General features: G+C 45.1%; 1 protein-coding gene across 6 annotated transcripts in view; it reads right to left on the reverse strand.

Moving 5' to 3' along the window:
- The window catches only part of LOC106595741 (glutamate receptor 2), a 105325-nt gene extending 82927 nt beyond the window's left edge, over positions 1 to 22398 (reverse strand). For all 6 annotated transcript variants that reach the window (XM_045712409.1, XM_045712411.1, XM_045712408.1 and 3 more), the window contains exons 1-2: positions 22053 to 22398; positions 8185 to 8325 (exon numbers count right to left, since the gene is read on the reverse strand). In XM_045712409.1, the coding sequence (XP_045568365.1) occupies positions 8185 to 8325; positions 22053 to 22185 (274 nt within the window). In that variant the 5' untranslated portion in view covers positions 22186 to 22398. The remainder of the gene's footprint in view (positions 1 to 8184; positions 8326 to 22052) is intronic.
- Positions 22399 to 24476: the final 2078 nt, after the last annotated feature.

Below are 24476 nucleotides of genomic sequence, written 5' to 3' on the forward strand. Positions count from 1 at the left end.
TGCTGCCCCTATCATCGCCAAGCCTATCTCTGACCTTTTTAACCTGTCTCTCCTCTCTGGGGAGGTTCCCATTGCTTGGAAGGCAGCCACGGTTCATCCTTTATTTAAAGGGGGGGAGATCAAGCTGATCCTAACTGTTATAGGCCTATTTCTATTTTTGTCCTGTTTATCACAAGTGTTGGAAAAACGTGTCAATAATCAACTGACTGGCTTTCTTGATGTCTATAGTGTCTCTCTGGTCTGCAATCTGGTTTCAGCTCAGGTTATGGATGTGTCACTGCAACCTTATAGGTCCTCTATGATGTCACACTTGCCCTTGATTCTAAGAATCTAAGCAATGCTGTGCTGCTATTTGCATTGACTTTGCCAAAGCTATTGAAACGGTAGACCATTCCATTCTAAGGAGTATAGATCCTAGGCCCCACGCTCTTCTCAATTTACATCAACAACATTGCTCAGGCAGTAGGAAGCTCTCTCATCCATTTATATGCAGATGATCCAGAGTAATGGACATCAGTGGAGGTTTTAGGGCTACGACTGGGATCGAACACACAACCTTCTGGTCCAGAGTAATGGACATCAGTGGAGGTTTTAGGGCTACGACTGGGATCGAACACATAACCTTCTGATCCAGAGTAATGGACATCAGTGGAGGTTTTAGGGCTACGACTGGGATCGAACACATAACCTTCTGATCCAGAGTAATGGACATCAGTGGAGGTTTTAGGGCTACGACTGGGATCGAACACACAACCTTCTGATCCAGAGTAATGGACATCAGTGGAGGTTTTAGGGCTACGACTGGGATCGAACACACAACCTTCTGATCCAGAGTAATGGACATCAGTGGAGGTTTTAGGGCTATGACTGGGATCGAACACACAACCTTCCGGTCCAGAGTAATGGACATCAGTGGAGGTTTTAGGGCTACGACTGGGATCAAACACACAACCTTCTGATCCAGAGTAATGGAGGTCGGTGCCGTTTAACATGAGGGAGGATGATCGTTTTTTTTACGGCCTTATTTCTATTACATCATATTGGATGACTGTCATTCATATTCTCCCAGTTCAATGTAACAGTGATGGGTTTAGGATACTGGTCCTTCTCCCAGTTCAATGTAACAGTGATGGGTTTAGGATACTGTCATTCACCCAGTTCAATGTAACAGTGATGGGTTTAGGATACTGTCATTCACCCAGTTCAATGTAACAGTGATGGGTTTAGGATACTGTCATTCACCCAGTTCAATGTAACAGTGATGGGTTTAGGATACTGTCATTCATATTCACCCAGTTCAATGTAACAGTGATGGGTTTAGGATACTGTCATTCACCCAGTTCAATGTAACAGTGATGGGTTTAGGATACTGTCATTCATATTCTCCCAGTTCAATGTAACAGTGATGGGTTTAGGATACTGGTCCTTCTCCCAGTTCAATGTAACAGTGATGGGTTTAGGATACTGGTCCTTCACCCAGTTCAATGTAACAGTGATGGGTTTAGGATACTGTCATTCTCCCAGTTCAATGTAACAGTGATGGGTTTAGGATACTGTCATTCACCCAGTTCAATGTAACAGTGATGGGTTTAGGATACTGGTCCTTCACCCAGTTCAATGTAACAGTGATGGGTTTAGGATACTGTCATTCACCCAGTTCAATGTAACAGTGATGGGTTTAGGATACTGTCATTCACCCAGTTCAATGTAACAGTGATGGGTTTAGGATACTGTCATTCATCCAGTTCAATGTAACAGTGATGGGTTTAGGATACTGTCATTCATATTCTCCCAGTTCAATGTAACAGTGATGGGTTTAGGATACTGTCCTTCACCCAGTTCAATGTAACAGTGATGGGTTTAGGATAATGTCCTTCATATTCACCCAGTTCAATGTAACAGTGATGGGTTTAGGATACTGTCATTCATATTCTCCCAGTTCAATGTAACAGTGATGGGTTTAGGATACTGTCATTCACCCAGTTCAATGTAACAGTGATGGGTTTAGGATATTGTCATTCACCCAGTTCAATGTAACAGTGATGGGTTTAGGATACTGTCATTCACCCAGTTCAATGTAACAGTGATGGGTTTAGGATACTGTCATTCACCCAGTTCAATGTAACAGTGATGGGTTTAGGATACTGTCATTCACCCAGTTCAATGTAACAGTGATGGGTTTAGGATACTGTCATTCATCCAGTTCAATGTAACAGCGATGGGTTTAGGATACTGTCCTTCACCCAGTTCAATGTAACAGTGATGGGTTTAGGATACTGTCATTCATCCAGTTCAATGTAACAGCGATGGGTTTAGGATACTGGTCCTTCACCCAGTTCAATGTAACAGTGATGGGTTTAGGATACTGTCATTCATATTCACCCAGTTCAATGTAACAGTGATGGGTTTAGGATACTGTCATTCACCCAGTTCAATGTAACAGTGATGGGTTTAGGATACTGGTCCTTCACCCAGTTCAATGTAACAGTGATGGGTTTAGGATACTGTCATTCATATTCACCCAGTTCAATGTAACAGTGATGGGTTTAGGATACTGTCATTCTCCCAGTTCAATGTAACAGTGATGGGTTAAGGATACTGTCCTTCACCCAGTTCAATGTAACAGTGATGGGTTTGGGATACTGGTCATTCACCCAGTTCAATGTAACAGTGATGGGTTTAGGATACTGTCCTTCACCCAGTTCAATGTAACAGTGATGGGTTTAGGATACTGTCATTCTCCCAGTTCAATGTAACAGTGATGGGTTTAGGATACTGTCCTTCACCCAGTTCAATGTAACAGTGATGGGTTTAGGATACTGGTCATTCTCCCAGTTCAATGTAACAGTGATGGGTTTAGGATACTGTCATTCACCCAGTTCAATGTAACAGCGATGGGTTTAGGATACTGTCATTCTCCCAGTTCAATGTAACAGTGATGGGTTTAGGATACTGTCCTTCACCCAGTTCAATGTAACATTGATGGGTTTAGGATACTGTCCTTCACCCAGTTCAATGTAACAGTGATGGGTTTAGGATACTGTCCTTCACCCAGTTCAATGTAACAGTGATGGGTTTAGGATACTGTCATTCACCCAGTTCAATGTAACAGTGATGGGTTTAGGATACTGTCATTCACCCAGTTCAATGTAACAGTGATGGGTTTAGGATACTGTCCTTCACCCAGTTCAATGTAACAGCGATGGGTTTAGGATACTGGTCCTTCACCCAGTTCAATGTAACAGTGATGGGTTTAGGATACTGTCATTCTCCCAGTTCAATGTAACAGTGATGGGTTTAGGATACTGTCCTTCACCCAGTTCAATGTAACAGTGATGGGTTTAGGATACTGGTCATTCTCCCAGTTCAATGTAACAGTGATGGGTTTAGGATACTGTCCTTCACCCAGTTCAATGTAACAGTGATGGGTTTAGGATACTGTCATTCTCCCAGTTCAATGTAACAGTGATGGGTTTAGGCTTCTACATAATACTAGAATGTTCCCTGTACCGATCAAGAGGTTGCTACTACCTAGGAATTTTACAAAGTAGGTGCAACAGGTCGAGATTAATGAAAGAAATCAAGGTGACTGACAAATGAAATCTAATTTTATTGGTCACATACACATATCTAGCAGATGTTATTGTGGGTTTAGCGAAATGCTTGTGTTCCCAGCTCCAACAGTGCAGTAATATCTAACAATTCATAACAATACACCCATCTAAAAGTATTAGTAATATCTAACTAAATGCTTGTGTTTCTAGCTCCAACAGTAGTATCTAACTAAATGCTTGTGTTCCCAGCTCCAACAGTAATATCTAACTAAATGCTTGTGTTTCCAGCTCCAACAGTGCAGTAATATCTAACTAAATGCTTGTGTTCCTAGCTCCAACAGTAATATCTAACTAAATGCTTGTGTTCCCAGCTCCAACAGTAATATCTAACTAAATGCTTGTGTTCCTAGCTCCAACAGTAACATCTAACTAAATGCTTGTGTTCCCAGCTCCAACAGTAATATCTAACTAAATGCTTGTGTTCCCAGCTCCAACAGTAATATCTAACTAAATGCTTGTGTTCCCAGCTCCAACAGTGCAGTAATATCTAACTAAATGCTTGTGTTCCTAGCTCCAACAGTGCAGTAATATCTAACTAAATGCTTGTGTTTCTAGCTCCAACAGTAATATCTAACTAAATGCTTGTGTTCCCAGCTCCAACAGTGCAGTAATATCTAACTAAATGCTTGTGTTCCCAGCTCCAACAGTAATATCTAACTAAATGCTTGTGTTTCTAGCTCCAACAGTAATATCTAACTAAATGCTTGTGTTCCCAGCTCCAACAGTGCAGTAATATCTAACTAAATGCTTGTGTTCCCAGCTCCAACAGTAATATCTAACTAAATGCTTGTGTTTTTAGCTCCAACAGTGCAGTAATATCTAACTAAATGCTTGTGTTCCCAGCTCCAACACTAGTATCTGACTAAATGCTTGTGTTCCCAGCTCCAACAGTAATATCTAACTAAATGCTTGTGTTTCCAGCTCCAACAGTGCAGTAATATCTAACAATTCACACATCTAAAAGTAAAATAATGGAATTAAGAAATATATAAACATTAGGACAAGCAACGTCAGAGTAAAGCAGCATGTAAACATTAAAGTGACCAGTGATTCCATATCAATGTACACAGGGCAGCAGCCTCTAAGGTGCAGGGTTGAGGGCAGCAGCCTCTAAGGTGCAGGGTTGAGGGCAGCAGCCTCTAAGGTGCAGGGTTGAGGGCAGCAGCCTCTAAGGTGCAGGGTTGAGGGCAGCAGCCTCTAAGGAGCAGGGTTGAGGGCAGCAGCCTCTAAGGTGCAGGGTTGAGGGCAGCAGCCTCTAAGGTGCAGGGTTGAGGGCAGCAGCCTCTAAGGTGCAGGGTTGAGGGCAGCAGCCTCTAAGGTGCAGGGTTGAGGGCAGCAGCCTCTAAGGTGCAGGGTTGAGGGCAGCAGCCTCTAAGGTGCAGGGTTGAGGGCAGCAGCCTCTAAGGTGCAGGGTTGAGGGCAGCAGCCTCTAAGGTGCAGGGTTGAGGGCAGCAGCCTCTAAGGAGCAGGGTTGAGGGCAGCAGCCTCTAAGGAGCAGGGTTGAGGGCAGCAGCCTCTAAGGTGCAGGGTTGAGGGCAGCAGCCTCTAAGGAGCAGGGTTGAGGGCAGCAGCCTCTAAGGTGCAGGGGTTGAGGGCAGCAGCCTCTAAGGAGCAGGGTTGAGGGCAGCATATTATGTTCATATATATGTATATATATATAAACATAATATATATAACTGGTACTGTATATATATATATATATATATATACTGTATATATATACTGTGTATATATACTGTGTGTATATATATATATATATATATATATATATATATATATATATATATATATATATATATATATATATATATATACACACACAGTACCAGTCAAAAGTTTGGACACACCTACTCATTCCAGGGTTTTTCTTTACTTTTACTATTTTCTACATTGTAGAATAATAGTGAAGACATCAAAACTATAAAATAACACATATGGAATCATGTGGTAACCAAAAAAGTGTTAAAAAAATCTAAATATATTTTATATTTGAGATTCTTCAAAGTAGCCACCCTTTGCCTTGATGACAGCTTTGTACACTCTTCGCATTCTCTCAACCAGCTTCACCTGGAATGCTTTTCCAGCAGTCTTGAAGGAGTTCCCACATATGCTGATTACTTGTTGCTATCAGGTTTCCAGGTAAGACCCAAATGCAGACTGTGTTGAAGTAACCAAGTTTATTACAGCAACAGGGGCAGGCAAACGACATGTCAAGGCAGGCAGGGATCGATAATCCAGAGTCGAGGCAAACGTACAGGACGGCAGGCAGGCTCAGTGTCAGGGGCAGGCAGAGTGGTCAGGCAGGTGGGCTCAGAGTCAGGACAGACAAGGGTCAAAACCAGGAGGGCGAGAAAAAGAAAGACTTGGAAAAAACAGAAGCCGAGACAAAATGCTGGTTGACTTGAAAAACAAGACGAACATCGCTCGTGTTTCTTGGTCCAAGCAAGTCTCTTCTTAGTATTTTATTTAACCTTTATTTAACGAGGCAAGTCAGTTATGAACAAATTCTTATTTATAATGATGGCCTAGGAAAAGTGGGTTAACTGCATTGTTCAGGGGCAGAACGAGAGATTTTTACCTTGTCAGCTCGGGAGATGCGATCTAGCAAACTTTTTTTTTGTTACTGGCCCAACACTCTAACAACTAGGCTACCTGCCGCCCCAGGTCAATTGGAGGTGTACCTGTCAGTGTATTTCAAGGCCTACCTTCAAACTCAGTGCCTCTTTGCTTGACATCATGGGAAAATCTAAAGAAATCAGCCAAGACCTCATAAAGAAAAATTGTAGACCTCCACAAGTCTGGTTCATCCTTGGGAGCAATTTCCAAACGCCTGAAGGTACCACGTTCATCTGTACAAACAATAGTACACAAGTATAAACACCATGGGACCACGCAGCCGTCATACCGCTCAGGAAGGAGACGCGTTCTGTCTCCTAGAGATGAACGTACTTTGGTGCGAAAAGTGCAAATCAATCCCAGAACAACAGCAAAGGACCTTGTGAAGATGCTGGAGGAAACAGGTACAAAAGTATCAATATCCACAGTAAAACGAGTCCTATATCGACATAACCTGAAAGGCCGCTCAGCAAGGAAGAAGCGTGTGTGTGTGCGAGCAAGGAGGCCTACAAACCTGACTCAGTTACACCAGCTCTGTCAGGAGAAATGGGCCAAATTTCACCCAACTTCTTGTGGGAAGCTTGTGGAAGGCTACCTGAAATGTTTGACCCTAATTGAGTGTATGTAAACTTCTGACCCACTACGAATGTGATGAAAGAAATAAAAGTTAAAATAAATAATTCTCTCTACTATTATTCTGACATTTCACATTCTTAAAAGAAAGTGGTGATCCTAACTGACCTAAGACAGGGGATTTTTACTAGGATTAAATATCAGGAATTGTGAAAAACTGAGTTTTGGCAAAGGTATATGTAAACTTCCGACTTCAACTGTATATACTACAAAATATATCTAGCTCTCCTCTCTCTCTCTCGCTTCTCCTTAATTTAGGCAGAAATGAATGTGTAAAAAACTGTTCAACTATTGTCTTTCTCTCTCTTTGCTAGAGAGATGCTTTCAGTACTAGATTCATTCTCTGATCCTTTGATTGGGTGGACAACATGTCAGTTCATGCTGCAAGAGCTCTGATAGGTTGGAGGACGTCCTCTGAAAGTTGTCATAATTACTGTGTAAGTCTATGGAAGTGAGTGAAAACCATGAGCCTCCTAGGTTTTGTATTGAAGTCAATGTACCCAGAGGAGGATGGACACTAGCTGTCCTCTGGCTACACCACGGTGCTACCCTACAGAGTGCTGTTGAGGCTACTGTAGACCTTCGTTGCAAAACAGTGTGTTTTAATCAATTATTTGGTGACGTGAATATATTTAGTATAGTTTTATCTAAAAAGGATAACTTTTTTGTAATGTTTCACTATTTTTATTTTTAATGAAATTCACTGAGTCGGATGGTCGTCCCCCTTCCTCCTCTGAGGAGCCCCCGCTGACGGACATCCATCCACCAACCCAGTCCATAAAACCCCAGAATGCTTCATGGTAATAGCGCTCACTGTTGCCCCTAGTGACAGGTTTTTGAAAAGCGATCCCCCATCTCCTCAGTACATGGCTAGACATCCAATTTCTACCGTCAATCTTGAACGACCTGGCTGGTTCTCTGTAAGGTGAGAGCAGCGTGTGAAGTACGAGAGAGAACTTAGAGGAGAGGCTGGACCTGCTCTCTCTTCTGACCAACCACTACCGTCCTACAAACAGGCAGCGGACTGCCCCAAGCAGGGCACCCTCATCTCTCCACCCCTCCATCACTTCACTCACCCCTCCACTCCCCGTGTCGTCTGTCTGTCTGTCTGTCTGTCTGTCTGTCTGTCTGTCTGTCTGTCTGTCTGTCTGTCTGTCTGTCTGTCTGTCTGTCTGTCTGTCTGTCTGTCTGTCTGTCTGTCTGTCTGTCTGTCGTCTGTCTGTCTGTCTGTCTGTCTGTTGTGTGTGTGTGTGTGTGTGGTGTGTGTATTTTGTTTGTGTGTGTGTATGTGTGTGTGTGTGTGTGTGTGTGTGTTACTCACAGCAGTTGGTGACAGCGAAGCTGTTGGCAACCTCCAGGTTGTCTATGTGAGGAGTGAGGCGGAAGTCCTGGCTTCCATACTGGACCATTCCGATCCGGAATGCACTGTACTCCTGGTCCGCACCGCGTGGGAACAGCCCTCCTACACACACACACACACACACACACACACACACACACACACACAACACACACACACCAAACAAAAACACACACACACACACACACACACACACACACACACACACACACACACACACACACACACACACACACACACACAAGGAGAATGTTTAGCTGGTTATCTAGCTGGTCCGGCAGCACTCTGGGAGAATGTTTAGCTGGATATCTAGCTGGTCCGGCAGCACTCTGGGAGAATGTTTAGCTGGTTATCTAGCTGGTCTAGCTGGTCTGGCAGCACTCTGGGAGAATGTTTAGCTGGTTATCTAGCTGGTCTAGCTGGTCCGGCAGCACTCTGGGAGAATGTTTAGCTGGTTATCTAGCTGGTCTGGCAGTACTCTGGGAGAATGTTTATCTGGATATCTAGCTGGTCTGGCAGCACTCTGGGAGAATGTTTATCTGGTTATCTAGCTGGTCTGGCAGCACTCTGGGAGAATGTTTAGCTGGATATCTAGCTGGTCCGGCAGTACTCTGGGAGAATGTTTAGCTGGTTATCTAGCTGGTCCGGCAGCACTCTGGGAGAATGTTTAGCTGGTTATCTAGCTGGTCTAGCTGGTCTGGCAGCACTCTGGGAGAATGTTTAGCTGGATATCTAGCTGGTCCGGCAGTACTCTGGGAGAATGTTTAGCTGGTTATCTAGCTGGTCCGGCAGCACTCTGGGAGAATGTTTAGCTGGTTATCTAGCTGGTCCGGCAGCACTCTGGGAGAATGTTTAGCTGGTTATCTAGCTAGTCTGGCAGCACTCTGGGAGAATGTTTATCTGGTTATCTAGCTGGTCTAGCTGGTCTGGCAGCACTCTGGGAGAATGTTTAGCTGGTTATCTAGCTGGTCTGGCAGCACTCTGGGAGAATGTTTAGCTGGTTATCTAGCTGGTCTGGCAGCACTCTGGGAGAATGTTTAGCTGGATATCTAGCTGGTCTGGCAGCACTCTGGGAGAATGTTTAGCTGGTTATCTAGCTGGTCTAGCTGGTCTGGCAGTACTCTGGGAGAATGTTTAGCTGGTTATCTAGCTGGATATCTAGCTGGTCTGGCAGTACTCTGGGAGAATGTTTATCTGGATATCTAGCTGGTCTGGCAGCACTCTGGGAGAATGTTTATCTGGATATCTAGCTGGTCTGGCAGCACTCTGGGAGAATGTTTATCTGGATATCTAGCTGGTCTGGCAGCACTCTGGGAGAATGTTTAGCTGGTTATCTAGCTGGTCTGGCAGCACTCTGGGAGAATGTTTAGCTGGTTATCTAGCTGGTCTGGCAGCACTCTGGGAGAATGTTTAGCTGGATATCTAGCTGGTCTGGCAGCACTCTGGGAGAATGTTTAGCTGGTTATCTAGCTGGTCTAGCTGGTCTGGCAGTACTCTGGGAGAATGTTTAGCTGGTTATCTAGCTGGATATCTAGCTGGTCTGGCAGTACTCTGGGAGAATGTTTATCTGGTTATCTAGCTGGTCTGGCAGTACTCTGGGAGAATGTTTATCTGGTTATCTAGCTGGTCCGGCAGTACTCTGGGAGAATGTTTAGCTGGTTATCTAGCTGGTCTGGCAGCACTCTGGGAGAATGTTTAGCTGGTTATCTAGCTGGTCCGGCAGTACTCTGGGAGAATGTTTAGCTGGTTATCTAGCTGGTCTGGCAGCACTCTGGGAGAATGTTTAGCTGGTTATCTAGCTGGTCTGGCAGCACTCTGGGAGAATGTTTAGCTGGTTATCTAGCTGGTCTGGCAGCACTCTGGGAGAATGTTTATCTGGTTATCTAGCTGGTCTAGCTGGTCTGGCAGCACTCTGGGAGAATGTTTAGCTGGATATCTAGCTGGTCTGGCAGCACTCTGGGAGAATGTTTATCTGGTTATCTAGCTGGTCTAGCTGGTCTGGCAGCACTCTGGGAGAATGTTTAGCTGGTTATCTAGCTGGTCTGGCAGCACTCTGGGAGAATGTTTAGCTGGATATCTAGCTGGTCTGGCAGCACTCTGGGAGAATGTTTATCTGGTTATCTAGCTGGTCCGGCAGCACTCTGGGAGAATGTTTATCTGGTTATCTAGCTGGTCTGGCAGCACTCTGGGAGAATGTTTATCTGGTTATCTAGCTGGTCCGGCAGCACTCTGGGAGAATGTTTATCTGGTTATCTAGCTGGTCTGGCAGCACTCTGGGAGAATGTTTAGCTGGTTATCTAGCTGGTCTGGCAGTACTCTGGGAGAATGTTTAGCTGGTTATCTAGCTGGTCTGGCAGCACTCTGGGAGAATGTTTAGCTGGTTATCTAGCTGGTCTAGCTGGTCTGGCAGCACTCTGGGAGAATGTTTAGCTGGATATCTAGCTGGTCCGGCAGTACTCTGGGAGAATGTTTAGCTGGTTATCTAGCTGGTCTGGCAGCACTCTGTGAGAATGTTTAGCTGGTTATCTAGCTGGTCTGGCAGTACTCTGGGAGAATGTTTAGCTGGTTATCTAGCTGGTCTAGCTGGTCTGGCAGTACTCTGGGAGAATGTTTAGCTGGTTATCTAGCTGGTCCGGCAGCACTCTGGGAGAATGTTTATCTGGTTATCTAGCTGGTCTAGCTGGTCTGGCAGCACTCTGGGAGAATGTTTATCTGGTTATCTAGCTGGTCTGGCAGCACTCTGGGAGAATGTTTAGCTGGTTATCTAGCTGGTCTGGCAGTACTCTGGGAGAATGTTTAGCTGGTTATCTAGCTAGTCTGGCAGCACTCTGGGAGAATGTTTAGCTGGTTATCTAGCTGGTCTGGCAGCACTCTGGGAGAATGTTTATCTGGTTATCTAGCTGGTCTGGCAGCACTCTGGGAGAATGTTTAGCTGGTCTAGCTGGTCTGGCAGCACTCTGGGAGAATGTTTAGCTGGTTATCTAGCTGGTCTGGCAGCACTCTGTATGTTGTTTCCCTGTGTTCTGTGGTTTAACTTCCTGACGTTGTCTACCCAGAATGGCTTGGTTTAGAAACACTCTGATTCTGTCTGTATTAAACAGAGAGACTGTATAGAAACACTCTGATTCTGTCTGTATTAAACAGAGAGACTGTATAGAAACACTCTGATTCTGTCTGTATTAAACAGAGAGACTGTTTAGAAACACTCTGATTCTGTCTGTATTAAACAGAGAGACTGTATAGAAACACTCTGATTCTGTCTGTATTAAACAGAGAGACTGTATAGAAACACTCTGATTCTGTCTGTATTAAACAGAGAGACTGTTTAGAAACACTCTGATTCTGTCTGTATTAAACAGAGAGACTGTATAGAAACACTCTGATTCTGTCTGTATTAAACAGAGAGACTGTATAGAAACACTCTGATTCTGTCTGTATTAAACAGAGAGACTGTATAGAAACACTCTGATTCTGTCTGTATTAAACAGAGAGACTGTATAGAAACACTCTGATTCTGTCTGTATTAAACAGAGAGAATGTTCAGCTGCATCAACATCTAGATATTACCATGGCGATCCATACTGAACTGAAACAGCCATCCAACGTAAAGTGAGCTTTGCCTGGTCAGAGTTAAAATCCCATGATGCACCCACCAGATGATGTCATTGGGAACATTTATCTTCCAGCTGTTTGTTCTGCAAAACATAGAAAGTGTTTTCACATCCAGTATATTGATGTTGGGGTGGTCTGGTTGTGAATGGAAACGGGTTTGTAAATGGTGGAATGTAAACATGTACCTATCCGTCACCATCACTACAAATATCTAGGTGTCTGGTTAGACTCTAAACTCTCCTTCCAGACTCATATTGAACATCTCCAATCCAAAATTAAATCTAGAATCGGCTTCCTATTTCGCAACAAAGCCTTCTTCACACACGCCGCCAAACATACCCTCGTAAAACTGACTATCTTACCGATACTCGACTTCTGCGATGTCAATTTACAAAATAGCCTCCAACACTCTACTCAACAAATTGGATGCAGTTTATCACAGTGCCGTCCGTTTTGTCACCAAAGCCCCATATACCACCCACCACTGCGACCTGTATGCTCTAGTCGGCTGGCCCTCGCTACCTATTCGTCACCAGACCCACTGGCTCCAGGTCATCTATAAGTCTATGCTAGGTAAAGCTCCGCCTTATCTCAGCTCACTGGTCACGATAACAACACCCACCCGTAGCACACGCTCCAGCAGGTATATCTCACTGGTCATCCCCAAAGCCAACACCTCCTTTGGCCGCCTTTCCTTCCAGTTCTCTGCTGCCAATGACTGGAACGAATTGCAAAAATCGCTGAAGCTGGAGACTTATATTTCCCTCACTAACTTTAAACATCAGCTATCTGAGCAGCTAACCGATCGCTGCAGCTGTACATAGGCCATCTGTAAATAGCCCACCCAATCTACCTACCTCATCCCCATATTGTTTTTATTTACTTTCTGCTCTTTTGCACACCAGTATTTCTACTTGCACATCATCTGCTCATCTATCACTCCAGTGTTAATTTGCTAAATTGTAATTACTTCGCTACTATGGCCTATTTATTACCTTACCTCCTCATGCCATTTGCACACACTGAATATAGACTTTCTTTTTTGTATTGTGTTATTGACTGTACGCTTGTTTATTCCATGTGTAACTCTGTGTTGTTGTTTGTGTCGAACTGCTTTGCTTTATCTTGGCCAGGTCGCAGTTGTAAATGAGAACTTGTTCCCAACTAGCTTACCTGGTTAAATAAAGGTGAAATAAAAATAAAAATAAAGACATGACGATGGAAATGGGTTGTAAATGGTGGAATGTAAACACGTACCTATCCATCACCTGTCTCAGACTCAAGACATGATGATGGCTGGAGATGCAACCAGGGAGTATGATTATCTGGTTGAACATCTACATAGCTCCACATCCATCCATATTGAACTGAAACTGCCATTCATATTGAACTGAAACAGCCATCCACATCTAACTCAAACAGCCATATTGAACTGAAACAGCCATTCATATTGAACTGAAACAGCCATCCATATCTAACTGAAACAGCCATATTGAACTGAAACAGCCATCCATATCTAACTCAAATGAACACTTCACCCAACTCTTCCGTGCTGTTTCTGACCACCCTACAGAGGGCCCGAGAGGGTGGTGAGCATCTCCTCCGTCTACGACAAGGGGTCCAGGGCAGCATCTGAGTACACTCTGGATTTCCAGAAGGTGGCTGCGTCCACTGGCTGGAATGACCAGGCCCTGTTGACAATTTTCCGCAGCGGGCTACTGACGGATGTCCAGACCGAGCTGGACCTTATGCTGGACCAGCTCATCGCCATGGCCATCCGCCTGGATAATCTCCTACGTGCCCGTCGTCGCCCATCCCGGGGTTCGGGTCTCTTCCAGGAACCTCCAGCGAGACTGAGCCCATGGAGGTGGGCACGAAGCACCTTCCCCCCCGAGGAACGTCAACGCCGCCGTCAACAGGGTCTCTGCTCCTACCGCAGCGAGTCAGACCACCCCTGGAACACCTTTCCCTGTAGGAGAACCAGGCGAGGAAGCAACAGGCCGAGGGGCACTCCTGCACCTTCCCAGGTAGGCGTGGACGTGCCTTGCTCCTCTCTGTCCACCCAGCCAGTCCTCCTTCCTGTCACCTTCCCGGACTAGTGGACTAGTGGACTCAGGTTCTGCAGGAAATTTCCTAGACCAGTCAGTGGCAACCCCCTATCATTACGCATTCCTCTAATCCCTTTACAACCCCGTATCCCAGTCCATCCCCTAGACAACTGTCCCCTAGGAACAGGACTGGTGTGCCAGACCACGATTCCCATTTCCATCACAGTTGCTCAAAACCACCATGAACGCACCCCGCAGTTTCAGGTTTCCCCTGGTTACAGTTGCATAACCCCAGGATATCGTGGAGAGAGAGGTTGTTGGGTTGGTTGCAGGAGTGTCAGGGGAGGTGTCTCTCTGTGTCTACCGATGCCACCTCTGTGGAAAGTCCGAACCTGGCCACCCACGTCCCTATCCCGGAGGAATAACGGGACCTACAGGTGGCTTTTTTTGAAGACTCGTGAGTTGCTGGCCGTCAAGAAGGCGCTAAAAACATGGCGGCACTGGCTGGAGGGTGCTCAACACCCATTCCTTGTTTAGATGGACCACGGGTACCTAAAGTATATTCGAGCAGCGAAGAGGCTGAACCCGTGTCAGGCCAAGAGGGCCCATTTACTCGCCAGGTTTGACTTTACCCTCTCCTACAGGCCGGGATCTAAGAATGTCAAGGCCGATGCATTGTCCTGGGTGCATGATACAGAACATGGAAGGGAGAAAGTGACAACCAATATTCCCCTGTCCACGTGCCTGCCCCCTCATCGCCTATGGGACTGCACTATCGACCTACTGTCTGGTTCTACCCTCCCGCGGGGGCACATCTACTCTATCTCGCATGCAGAGACCAAACCCAATGGTGGCCTACGTCCAGGAGGCGCTGGCCCAAGGATTCCTCCGTCCGTCCACCTCACCGGCCTCCTCCAGCATCTTTTTCGCAAAGAAGGATTGAGGTCTGCGCCCCTGTATTGATTACCGGACACTGAATAAGGCAACTGTTAAATTCAGTTATCCCCTGCCTCTCATATCCACTGTGATAGATCAGATGCACGGTGCTCAGTACTTTACCAAATTGTATTTACGTAGTGCCTACGACCTGGTGCGCATTAGAGAGGGGGATGAATGGAAGACCGCCTTCAGCACCAGCACCGAGCACTACGAATACAGGGTAATGCCCTACGGCCTGACAAATACACCCTCTGTGTTTCAATCCGTCATTAACGAGGTGTTTAGAGACATGTTGTGTCGCTGTGTAGTGGTGTACATAGACGACATCTTGGTGTTCTCCACGACACGCGAGCAACATGTCTCTCATGTCAGGTCCGTTTTGGAGAAGCTGATAGGGCATCACCTGTACGCCAAGGCAGAGAAGTGCCTTTTCTTCCAGCAGGCAGTCTCCTTCCTGGGCTAGCGGATATCCACCGCAGGAGTGGAGATGGAAGAGCAGAGGGTCAGTGCAGTACGGTCGTGGCCTGTTCCATCCAACATAAAGGCGGTGCTGCGCTTCCTAGGTTTTGCCAACTATTTCAGGCTCTTCATTAGGAGTTTCAGCACAGTAGTGGCCCCTCTCACCTCCCTCCTGAAGGGAGGACCTCGACAGCTGCGCTGGACTAAGGAGGCCAACGAAGCCTTCCGTAAGCTCAATGAACGTTTTACAAACGCACCTGTTCTGGCTCATCATGACTCGTCTCTGCCCTTCATCGTGGAGGTGGACACTCTGCCCTTCATTGTGGCTCCTGTCGTGTGGAATGCGGACGCGGACATCCGTCGAGCCCTCACCTGCCCACTGTCCCGGGAGGCGTACCTACATGCCCTCTGATGTGCGGGACCGTCTCCTCGCCTGGGCACACACAGCACCTGTGTCGGGGCACCCGGGTATAGCCCGTACTAACAACTGTCTCTCCGCCAAGTACTGGTGGCCCACCTTTGCCCAGGATGTCCGGGTTTACGTCTCTTCCTGATCCACCTGCGCACAGAGTGTCACGACTTCTGCCGAAGTCGATGCCCCTCCTTGCATGGGTGGTGCTCAGCGGTCGACGTCACCGGTCTTCTAGCCATCATTGATCAGTTTTTCATTTTCCATTGGTTTTGTCTTGTCTTCCATCACACCTGGTTCCAATCCCATTAATTGCTTGTGTATTTAACTCTCTGTTTCCCCTCCTGTTCTTGTCGGTGATTGTTTGTATGTTATGTTACGTGGGTTTGTGTATCGGTGTGCGACGGGTATCCTTTACCCATTTTATTTTGTACTTTGGTTTTGGAGTTTGTTTTTCATTAAATACTCCATATTAACCAACTTGGTTTCTCCGGCGCCTGACTTCCCTCGCACCTACATACACGAATATGACACAGAGCAAGACACTGAGACACCTCCCCTATGGCAAACTCCACCCGCTGCCGGTTCCACAAAGCCCCTTGGCCCATCTCTCCGTGGACTTTGTCACAGACCTTCCCCTCTCAGAGGGGCACACAACCATCCTGGCCATTGTGGACCGGTTTTCCAAAGCCTGTTGTTTGATTCCTCTGCCTGGTCTCCCTACGGCCATGCAGAACATGGAGGCTCTCTTCTCTCATGTCTTCCGGCACTAGGGATCCTGGAGGACATCGTGTCTGACCGTGGTCCTCAGTTCACCTCCTGTGTCTGGAAGGCCTTCATGGAACGACTGGGGGTCACAGTCAGCCTCACCTCCAGGTACCATCCCCAATCAAATGGGAAGGTGGAAAGGGTAAATCAGGAACTGGGTAGGTACCTGTGGGCTACCTTGGGCAGAATATGCACAAAACTCCCTCCGTCACTCCTCCACTAACCTCACACCCTTTCAGTGTGTTCTAGGCTATCAGCCGGCCCTGGCACCGGAGTCAGATCAAGGCTCCTGCTGTGGACGATTGGTTCCGGCATACCGAGGAGGTATGGAACACAGTGCACACCTGTCTCCAGTGCGTCGTCCTCCAGCAGAAGGCACAGGCCCATCGTCACCGCAGTGTGACCCCGGTCTTTCACCCCGGTGACAGGGTCTGGCTTTCTACGAAGGACCTGCCCCTCCGTCTGCCCTGCCGGAAGCTGAGGTTTGTGGGGCCGTTTAAAGTCCTGAGGACAGTCAATGAGGTGACGTACAGATTACAGCTCCCTGTCAATTACCGTATCTTACCCTCATTTCATGTATCTCTCCTCAGGCTGGTGGCAGCTGGTCCCTTGGCTAGTGTTGGACCCCACGATGCACCTCCCCCTCCCTTGGACGTCAACGGGGCCCCGGTGTACTCCGTCCGCAGCCTGGTGGACTCATGACATTGTAGGCGGTCTCTCCAGTACCTGGCCGACTGAACCGGTACAGTCCTGAACAGCAGTGCTGGGTTCCGGCGTGAGACGTCCTGGACCGTTCTCTCATTCGGAACTTCCACAGGTGTCGTCCAGATCGACCTGCACCGCATCTCCGGGGTCGTCCCCAAGGTCGGCGGTGCCCTGCTGCTGGAGCAGCGCCTCGGGATGGGGTACTGACACACCAGCCTTCGCTTTGGCTCCCCCTCCTGTCCATCTCAGGCATTCAGCGTCGCCGGGCTGTATCACAACCGATTGGGAGTCCCATAAGGCGGCGCACAATTGGCCCAGTGTCGTCCCGGTTTGGCCGGTGTAGGCCGACATTGTAAATAAGAATTTGTTCTTAACTGACTTGGCTAGTTAAATAAAGGTTAAATCAAATTTTTAAAAGCTGCTGCCGAACCTGCTGCTGGCAAACGCCCTTCACTCATCAACCCCGGACTTGTCTCGTCATCATTACACACACCTGGTTCCAATCCCCACTCAATCACTGTATATATACAAGCAACAATATATATATATATATATATACTCCCTCTGTCATTTGTCTTTGTCGGTCATTGTAAATGTTGCTTGATTTCCTGAGAGGAATCTATCCTACTATTTCCTGAGTACTTTATTATTTTGCACTTTGGGTTTCATCCCGCTTTTATATACAGTGAGGGAAAAAAGTTTTTGATCCCCTGCTGATTTTGTACATTTTCCCTCTGACAAAGAAATGATCAGTCTATAATTTTAATGGTAGGTTTATTTGAACAGTGAGAGATAGAATAACAAAAAAAATCCAGAAAAACCCATGTCAAAAATGTTACATTGATTTGCATTTTAATGAGGGAAATAAGTATTTAACCCCTCTCAAATCAGAAAGAGGAGCACTCTTAAAGTGCTCCTAATCTCAGTTTGTTACCTGTATAAAAGACACCTGTCCACAGAAGTAATCAATCAATCAGATTCCAAACTCTCCACCATGGCCAAGACCAAAGAGCTCTCCAAGGATGTCAGGGACAAGATTGTAGACCTACACAAGGCTGGAATGGGCTACAAGACCATCGCCAAGCAGCTTGGTGAGAAGGTGACAACAGTTGGTGTGATTATTTGCAAATGGAAGAAACACAAAAGGACTGTCAATCTCCCTCGGCCTCAAGATCTCACCTCGTGGAGTTGCAATGATCATGAGAATGGTGAGGAATCAGCCCAGAACTACACGGGAGGATCTTGTCAATGATCTCAAGGCAGCTGGGACCATAGTCACCAAGAAAACAATTGGTAACACACTACGCCGTGAAGGACTGAAATCCTGCAGCGCCCGCAAGGTCCCCCTGCTCAAGAAAGCACATATATATGCCCATCTGAAGTTTGCCAATGAACATCTGAATGATTCAGAGGACAACTGGGTGAAAGTGTTGTGGTCAGATGAGACCAAAATGGAGCTCTTTGGCATCAAATCAACTCGCCGTGTTTGGAGGAGGAGGAATGCTGCCTATGACCCCAAGAACACCATCCCCACCGTCAAACATGGAGGTGGAAACATTATGCTTTGTGGGTGTTTTTCTGCTAAGGGGACAGGACAACTTCACCGCATCAAAGGGACGATGGACGGGGCCATGTACCGTCAAATCTTGGGTGAGAACCTCCTTCCCTCAGCCAGGGCATTGAAAATGGGTCGTGGATGGGTATTCCAGCATGACAATGACCCAAAACACACGGCCAAGGCAACAAAGGAGTGGCTCAAGAAGAAGCACATTAAGGTCCTGGAGTGGCCTAGCCAGTCTCCAGACCTTAATCCCATAGAAAATCTGTGGAGGGAGCTGAAGGTTCGAGTTGCCAAACGTCAGCCTCGAAACCTTAATGACTTGGAGAAGATCTGCAAAGAGGAGTGGGACAAAATCCCTCCTGAGATGTGTGCAAACCTGGTAGCCAACTACAAGAAACGTCTGACCTCTGTGATTGCCAACAAGAGTTTTGCCACCAAGTACTAAGTCATGTTTTGCAGAGGGGTCAAATACTTATTTCCCTCATTAAAATGCAAATTAATTTATAACATTTTTGACATGCGTTTTTCTGGATTTTTTGTTGTTATTCTGTCTCTCACTGTTCAAATAAACCTACCATTAAAATTATAGACTGATCATTTCTTTGTGAGTGGGCAAACGTACAAAATCAGCAGGGGATCAAATACTTTATTCCCCCACTGTATGGTGCTTTAATAAATTCAGTAGTTCTAAACCTGCGACTGACTCCTCTCTACACTTGTGACAACTGAACTGAAACAGATATCCATATTGAACAGATATCCATATTGAACTGAAACAGCCATCCACATCTAACTCAAACAGCCATATTGAACTGAAACAGCCATTCATATCTAACTCAAACAGCCATATTGAACTGAAACAGCCATCCATATCTAACTCAAACAGCCATATTGAACTGAAACAGATATCCACATCTAACTCAAACAGCCATATTGAACTGAAACAGCCATCCATATCTAACTCAAACAGCCATATTGAACTGAAACAGCCATCCATATCTAACTCAAACAGCCATATTGAACTGAAACTGCCATTCATATTGAACTGAAACAGCCATCCATATCTAACTCAAACAGCCATATTGAACTGAAACAGCCATCCATATCTAACTCAAACAGCCATATTGAACTGAAACAGCCATCCATATCTAACTCAAACAGCCATATTGAACTGAAACAGCCATCCATATCTAACTCAAACAGCCATATTGAACTGAAACAGATATCCATATCTAACTCAAACAGCCATATTGAACTGAAACAGCCATCCATATCTAACTCAAACAGCCATATTGAACTGAAACTGCCATTCATATTGAACTGAAACAGCCATCCATATCTAACTCAAACAGCCATGTTGAACTGAAACAGCCATTCATATCTAACTCAAACAGCCATATTGAACTGAAACAGCCATCCATATCTAACTCAAACAGCCATATTGAATTGAAACAGCTATCCATATCGAACTGAAACATCCACCCATATTGAACTGAAACATCCATCCATATCGAACTGAAACATCCATCCATATCAAACTGAAACAACCATCTATATTGAACTGAAACAGCCATCCATATTGAACTGAAACGGCTATCCATATTGAACTGAAACAGCCATCCACATTGAACTGAAACAGCCATCCACATTGAACTGAAACAGCCATCCACATTGAACTGAAACAGCCGTCCATATGGAACTGAAACAGCAACATTTTACTGAAACTGCCATCCATATTGAACTGAAACAGCTATACAAATGGAACTGAAACTTCCATGCATAATGAACTGAACCATCCATCCATATTGAACTGAAACAGCTATCCATAATGAACTGAAACAGCCATCCACATTGAACTGAAACAGCCATCCATAATGAACTGAAACAGCCATCCATATTGAACTGAAACAGCCATCCACATTGAACTGAAACAGCCATCCATATTGAGCTGAAACAGCTATCCATGATGAACTGAAACAGCCATCCACATTGAACTGAAACAGCCATCCACATTGAACTGAAACAGCCATCCATAATGAACTGAAACAGCCATCCATATTGAACTGAAACGGCTATCCATATTGAACTGAAACAGCCATCCACATTGAACTGAAACAGCCATCCACATTGAACTGAAACAGCCATCCACATTGAACTGAAACAGCCGTCCATATGGAACTGAAACAGCAACATTTTACTGAAACTGCTATCCATATTGAACTGAAACAGCCATCCACATTGAACTGAAACAGCCATCCATAATGAACTGAAACAGCCATCCATATTGAACTGAAACAGCTATCCATAATGAACTGAAACAGCCATCCATAATGAACTGAAACGGCCATCCATAATGAACTGAAACAGCCATCCACATTGAACTGAAACAGCCATCCATAATGAACTGAAACAGCCATCCACATTGAACTGAAACAGCCATCCATAATGAACTGAAACAGCCATCCATAATGAACTGAAACAGCCATCCACATTGAACTGAAACAGCCATCCATAATGAACTGAAAGAGCCATCCACATTTAACTGAAACAGCCATCCATAATGAACTGAAAGAGCCATCCACATTTAACTGTCAGACACATTTAATTGAAATAGATATATTGAACTGAAACCGACATATTGAACTGAAACAGACCTATTTAACGATCAGTCTATGAGAAGTCACTGTGAGGTTGTCTGGAACAGGCCTTGCATCCCCGACTGCTGTTACTGTATAATAATAATAATCATAATAATACCAATAATAATCCTTATCAAGGCCTGGTATGATACCCAGCTCTGTCGTCCATGATAATGCAGCAGGAAGCAGACCTGATCATTAATAACACCATCTTTAATCTGTTTTAAAGAGAAGGCATGGAACCCCTTCTGCCTTCTCAATAGCTCACATATACCCCATCACTCACTCTCTCCTTAATCCCCCTTCTCTCTCTCCCTCCTCTCTCCCTCTCTTCCTTCTCCCCCTCCTCTCTCTCCCCCTCCTCTCTCCCTCCTCTCCCCCTCCTCTCTCTCCCTCCTCTCTTTCCCTCTCCTTCTCCCCCTTCTCTCTCTCCCCCTCCTCTCTCTCCCTCCTCTCCCTCTCTTCCTCCTCCCCCGTTTCTCCCTCCCGCCATCTCAGATGCAGTGTAATGCAGATGAAACCGCCGCTCCAGTGTTATGCAGGCTAATATACAGACTACGCGTCAGTACACGGAGAGAACATAGGCCACTGTCTAATGCAATATATATATATATATATATATATATATATATATATATATGTTATATGAGCATTTTTCCCCCAGATGTAATATATATGAATGTACCTACCGATCTGAACACTGGGAGAACCGCAGAGCGCCTCGCGTCTCAAGCAGATAACAGTCAGTAGAAACACGAGCAGCAGATTCCTCCTCATCGTTGTTAGTTCAGACATTTCATACCGAGAGGCGTCGACATACATCCGCCGAACAACGGTCCAGTTCCTCCGGACAGACACACAGACGGCTAATCAGACGGTCGGCATGGCGACCCGGTTACCGGACAGCAGGAGGGTTGCGTGTCTAATTCACTGTTCTCAGGTCCCGAAGCGGTTCGGTCGTGGGAAGATCGCTCCAGCTCTGCGGATCTCTGTATCTCTTTCTCTCTCTCTCTCTCTCTCTGTCTCTCTCTCTCTCTCTCTGCTCTCTCTCTCTCTCTCTCTCTCTCTCTCTCTGTCTCTCTGTCTCTCTCCCTCTCTCTGTGTCTCTCTCTCTCTGTGTCTCTCTCTCTCTCTGTGTCTCTCTCTGTCGCCTCTCTCTCTCTCTCTCTCTCTCTCTCTCTCTCTCTCTCTCTGTCTTTGTCTCTCTCTCTCTCTCTCTCTCTCTCTTTATGAGGCGCGCGAACACTGCTGGAGCCTTTTCATCATCGATAGCGCGCGTACAGTTTAGGAATACCGATGAGAACGGAAAGAGCCGAGAGCGGCCGAGAGCAGCGGAGTCAGGTTGTTGGGGAAACAGTCCAGATTACTGATGGGCTTTCCGGCTCGTTCGGCTCAGCTCTCTTTTGGCTCCCAAACGGCTCTTTAAAAATTATATGTTTTTGTATTTTTTCAAGTCAAACAGTTTGCGATAGTTTGACTATGATTGGTGTTAAAACAATTCAAATTAAATTATTATTATTTTTTTTTTTTTTTTAAAGTTAATTAAATCATACTCTACCTTAACCACAATATATTTTAAAATTACATTTTACATTTTAGTCATTTAGCAGACGCTCTTATCCAGAGCGACTTACAGTGGTGAATGCATACATTTCATACAATTTCATACATTTTTTTTTTTCTTTCTGTGCATTGGTTTGTTATGAAAAAGAATGCTATTAACCTGTTGGGTCTAGGGGGCAGCATTTACACGTCTGGATAAAAAAAATGTACCCGATTTAATCTGGTTACTAATCCTACCCAGTAACTAGAATATGCATATACTTATTATATATGGATAGAAAACACTCTAAAGTTTCCAAAACTGTTTGAATGGTGTCTGTGAGTATAACAGAACTCATTTGGCAGGCAAAACCCTGAGACATTTTCTGACAGGAAGTGGATACCTGATGTGTTGTATTGACTTTAAACCTATCCCATTGAAAAACACAGGGGTTTAGGAATATTTTGGCACTTCCTATTGCTTCCACTAGATGTCACCAGCCTTTACAAAGTGTTTTGAGTCTTCTGGAGGGAGATCTGACCGAACAAGAGCCATGGAACGGTGATGTCCCATTAGACACCTGGCGCGCTACTTCATGTTGGGTACCCTCGTTCCAATACGTTATAAAAGGCTATGCATTCGTCCACCTTGAATATTATTCATGTTCTGGTTAAAAAGGCCCTAATGATTTATGCTATACAACGTTTGACATGTTTGAACGAACGGAAATATATTTTTTCCCCTCGTTCATGACGAGAAGTCCGGCTGGCTTACATCATGTGCTAACGAGACGGAGATTTTTGGACATAAATGATGAGCTTTTTTGAACAAAACTACATTCGTTATGGACCTGTGATACCTGGAAGTGACATCTGATGAAGAGAATCAAAGGTAATGGATTATTTACATAGTATTTTCGATTTTAGATCTCCCCAACATGACGTCTAGTCTGTATCGCAACGCGTATTTTTCTGGGCACAGTGCTCAGATTATTGCAAAGTGTGATTTCCCAGTAAGGTTATTTTTAAATCTGGCAAGTTGATTGCGTTCAAAAGATGTAAATCTATAATTCTTTAAATGACAATATAATATTTTACCAATGTTTTCTAATTTTAATTATTTAATTTGTGACGCTGACTTGACTGCCGGTTATTGGAGGGAAACGATTTCCTCAACATCAATGCCATAGTAAAACGCTGTTTTTGTATATAAATATGAACTTGATAGAACTAAAAATGCATGCATTGTCTAACATAATGTCCTAGGAGTGTCATCTGATGGAGATTGTAAAAGGTTAGTGTATCATTTTAGCTGGTTTTATGGTTTTGGTGACCCTGTCTTTGACTTGACAAAACATTACACACAACTCTTGTAAATGTACTGTCCTAACATACTCTAAATTTATGCTTTCGCCGTAAAACCTTTTTGAAATCGTAAAACGTGGTTAGATTAAGGAGATGTTTATCTTTCAAATGGTGTAACATAGTTGTATTTTTGAAAAATTTGAATTTTGACATTTATTTGGATTCAAATTTGCCGCTCTTGAAATGCACCTGCTGTTGATGGAGTG

The sequence above is a fragment of the Salmo salar genome, unplaced genomic scaffold, assembly GCF_905237065.1.
Source record: "Salmo salar unplaced genomic scaffold, Ssal_v3.1, whole genome shotgun sequence".
NCBI classification, from domain to species: Eukaryota; Metazoa; Chordata; class Actinopteri; order Salmoniformes; family Salmonidae; genus Salmo; species Salmo salar.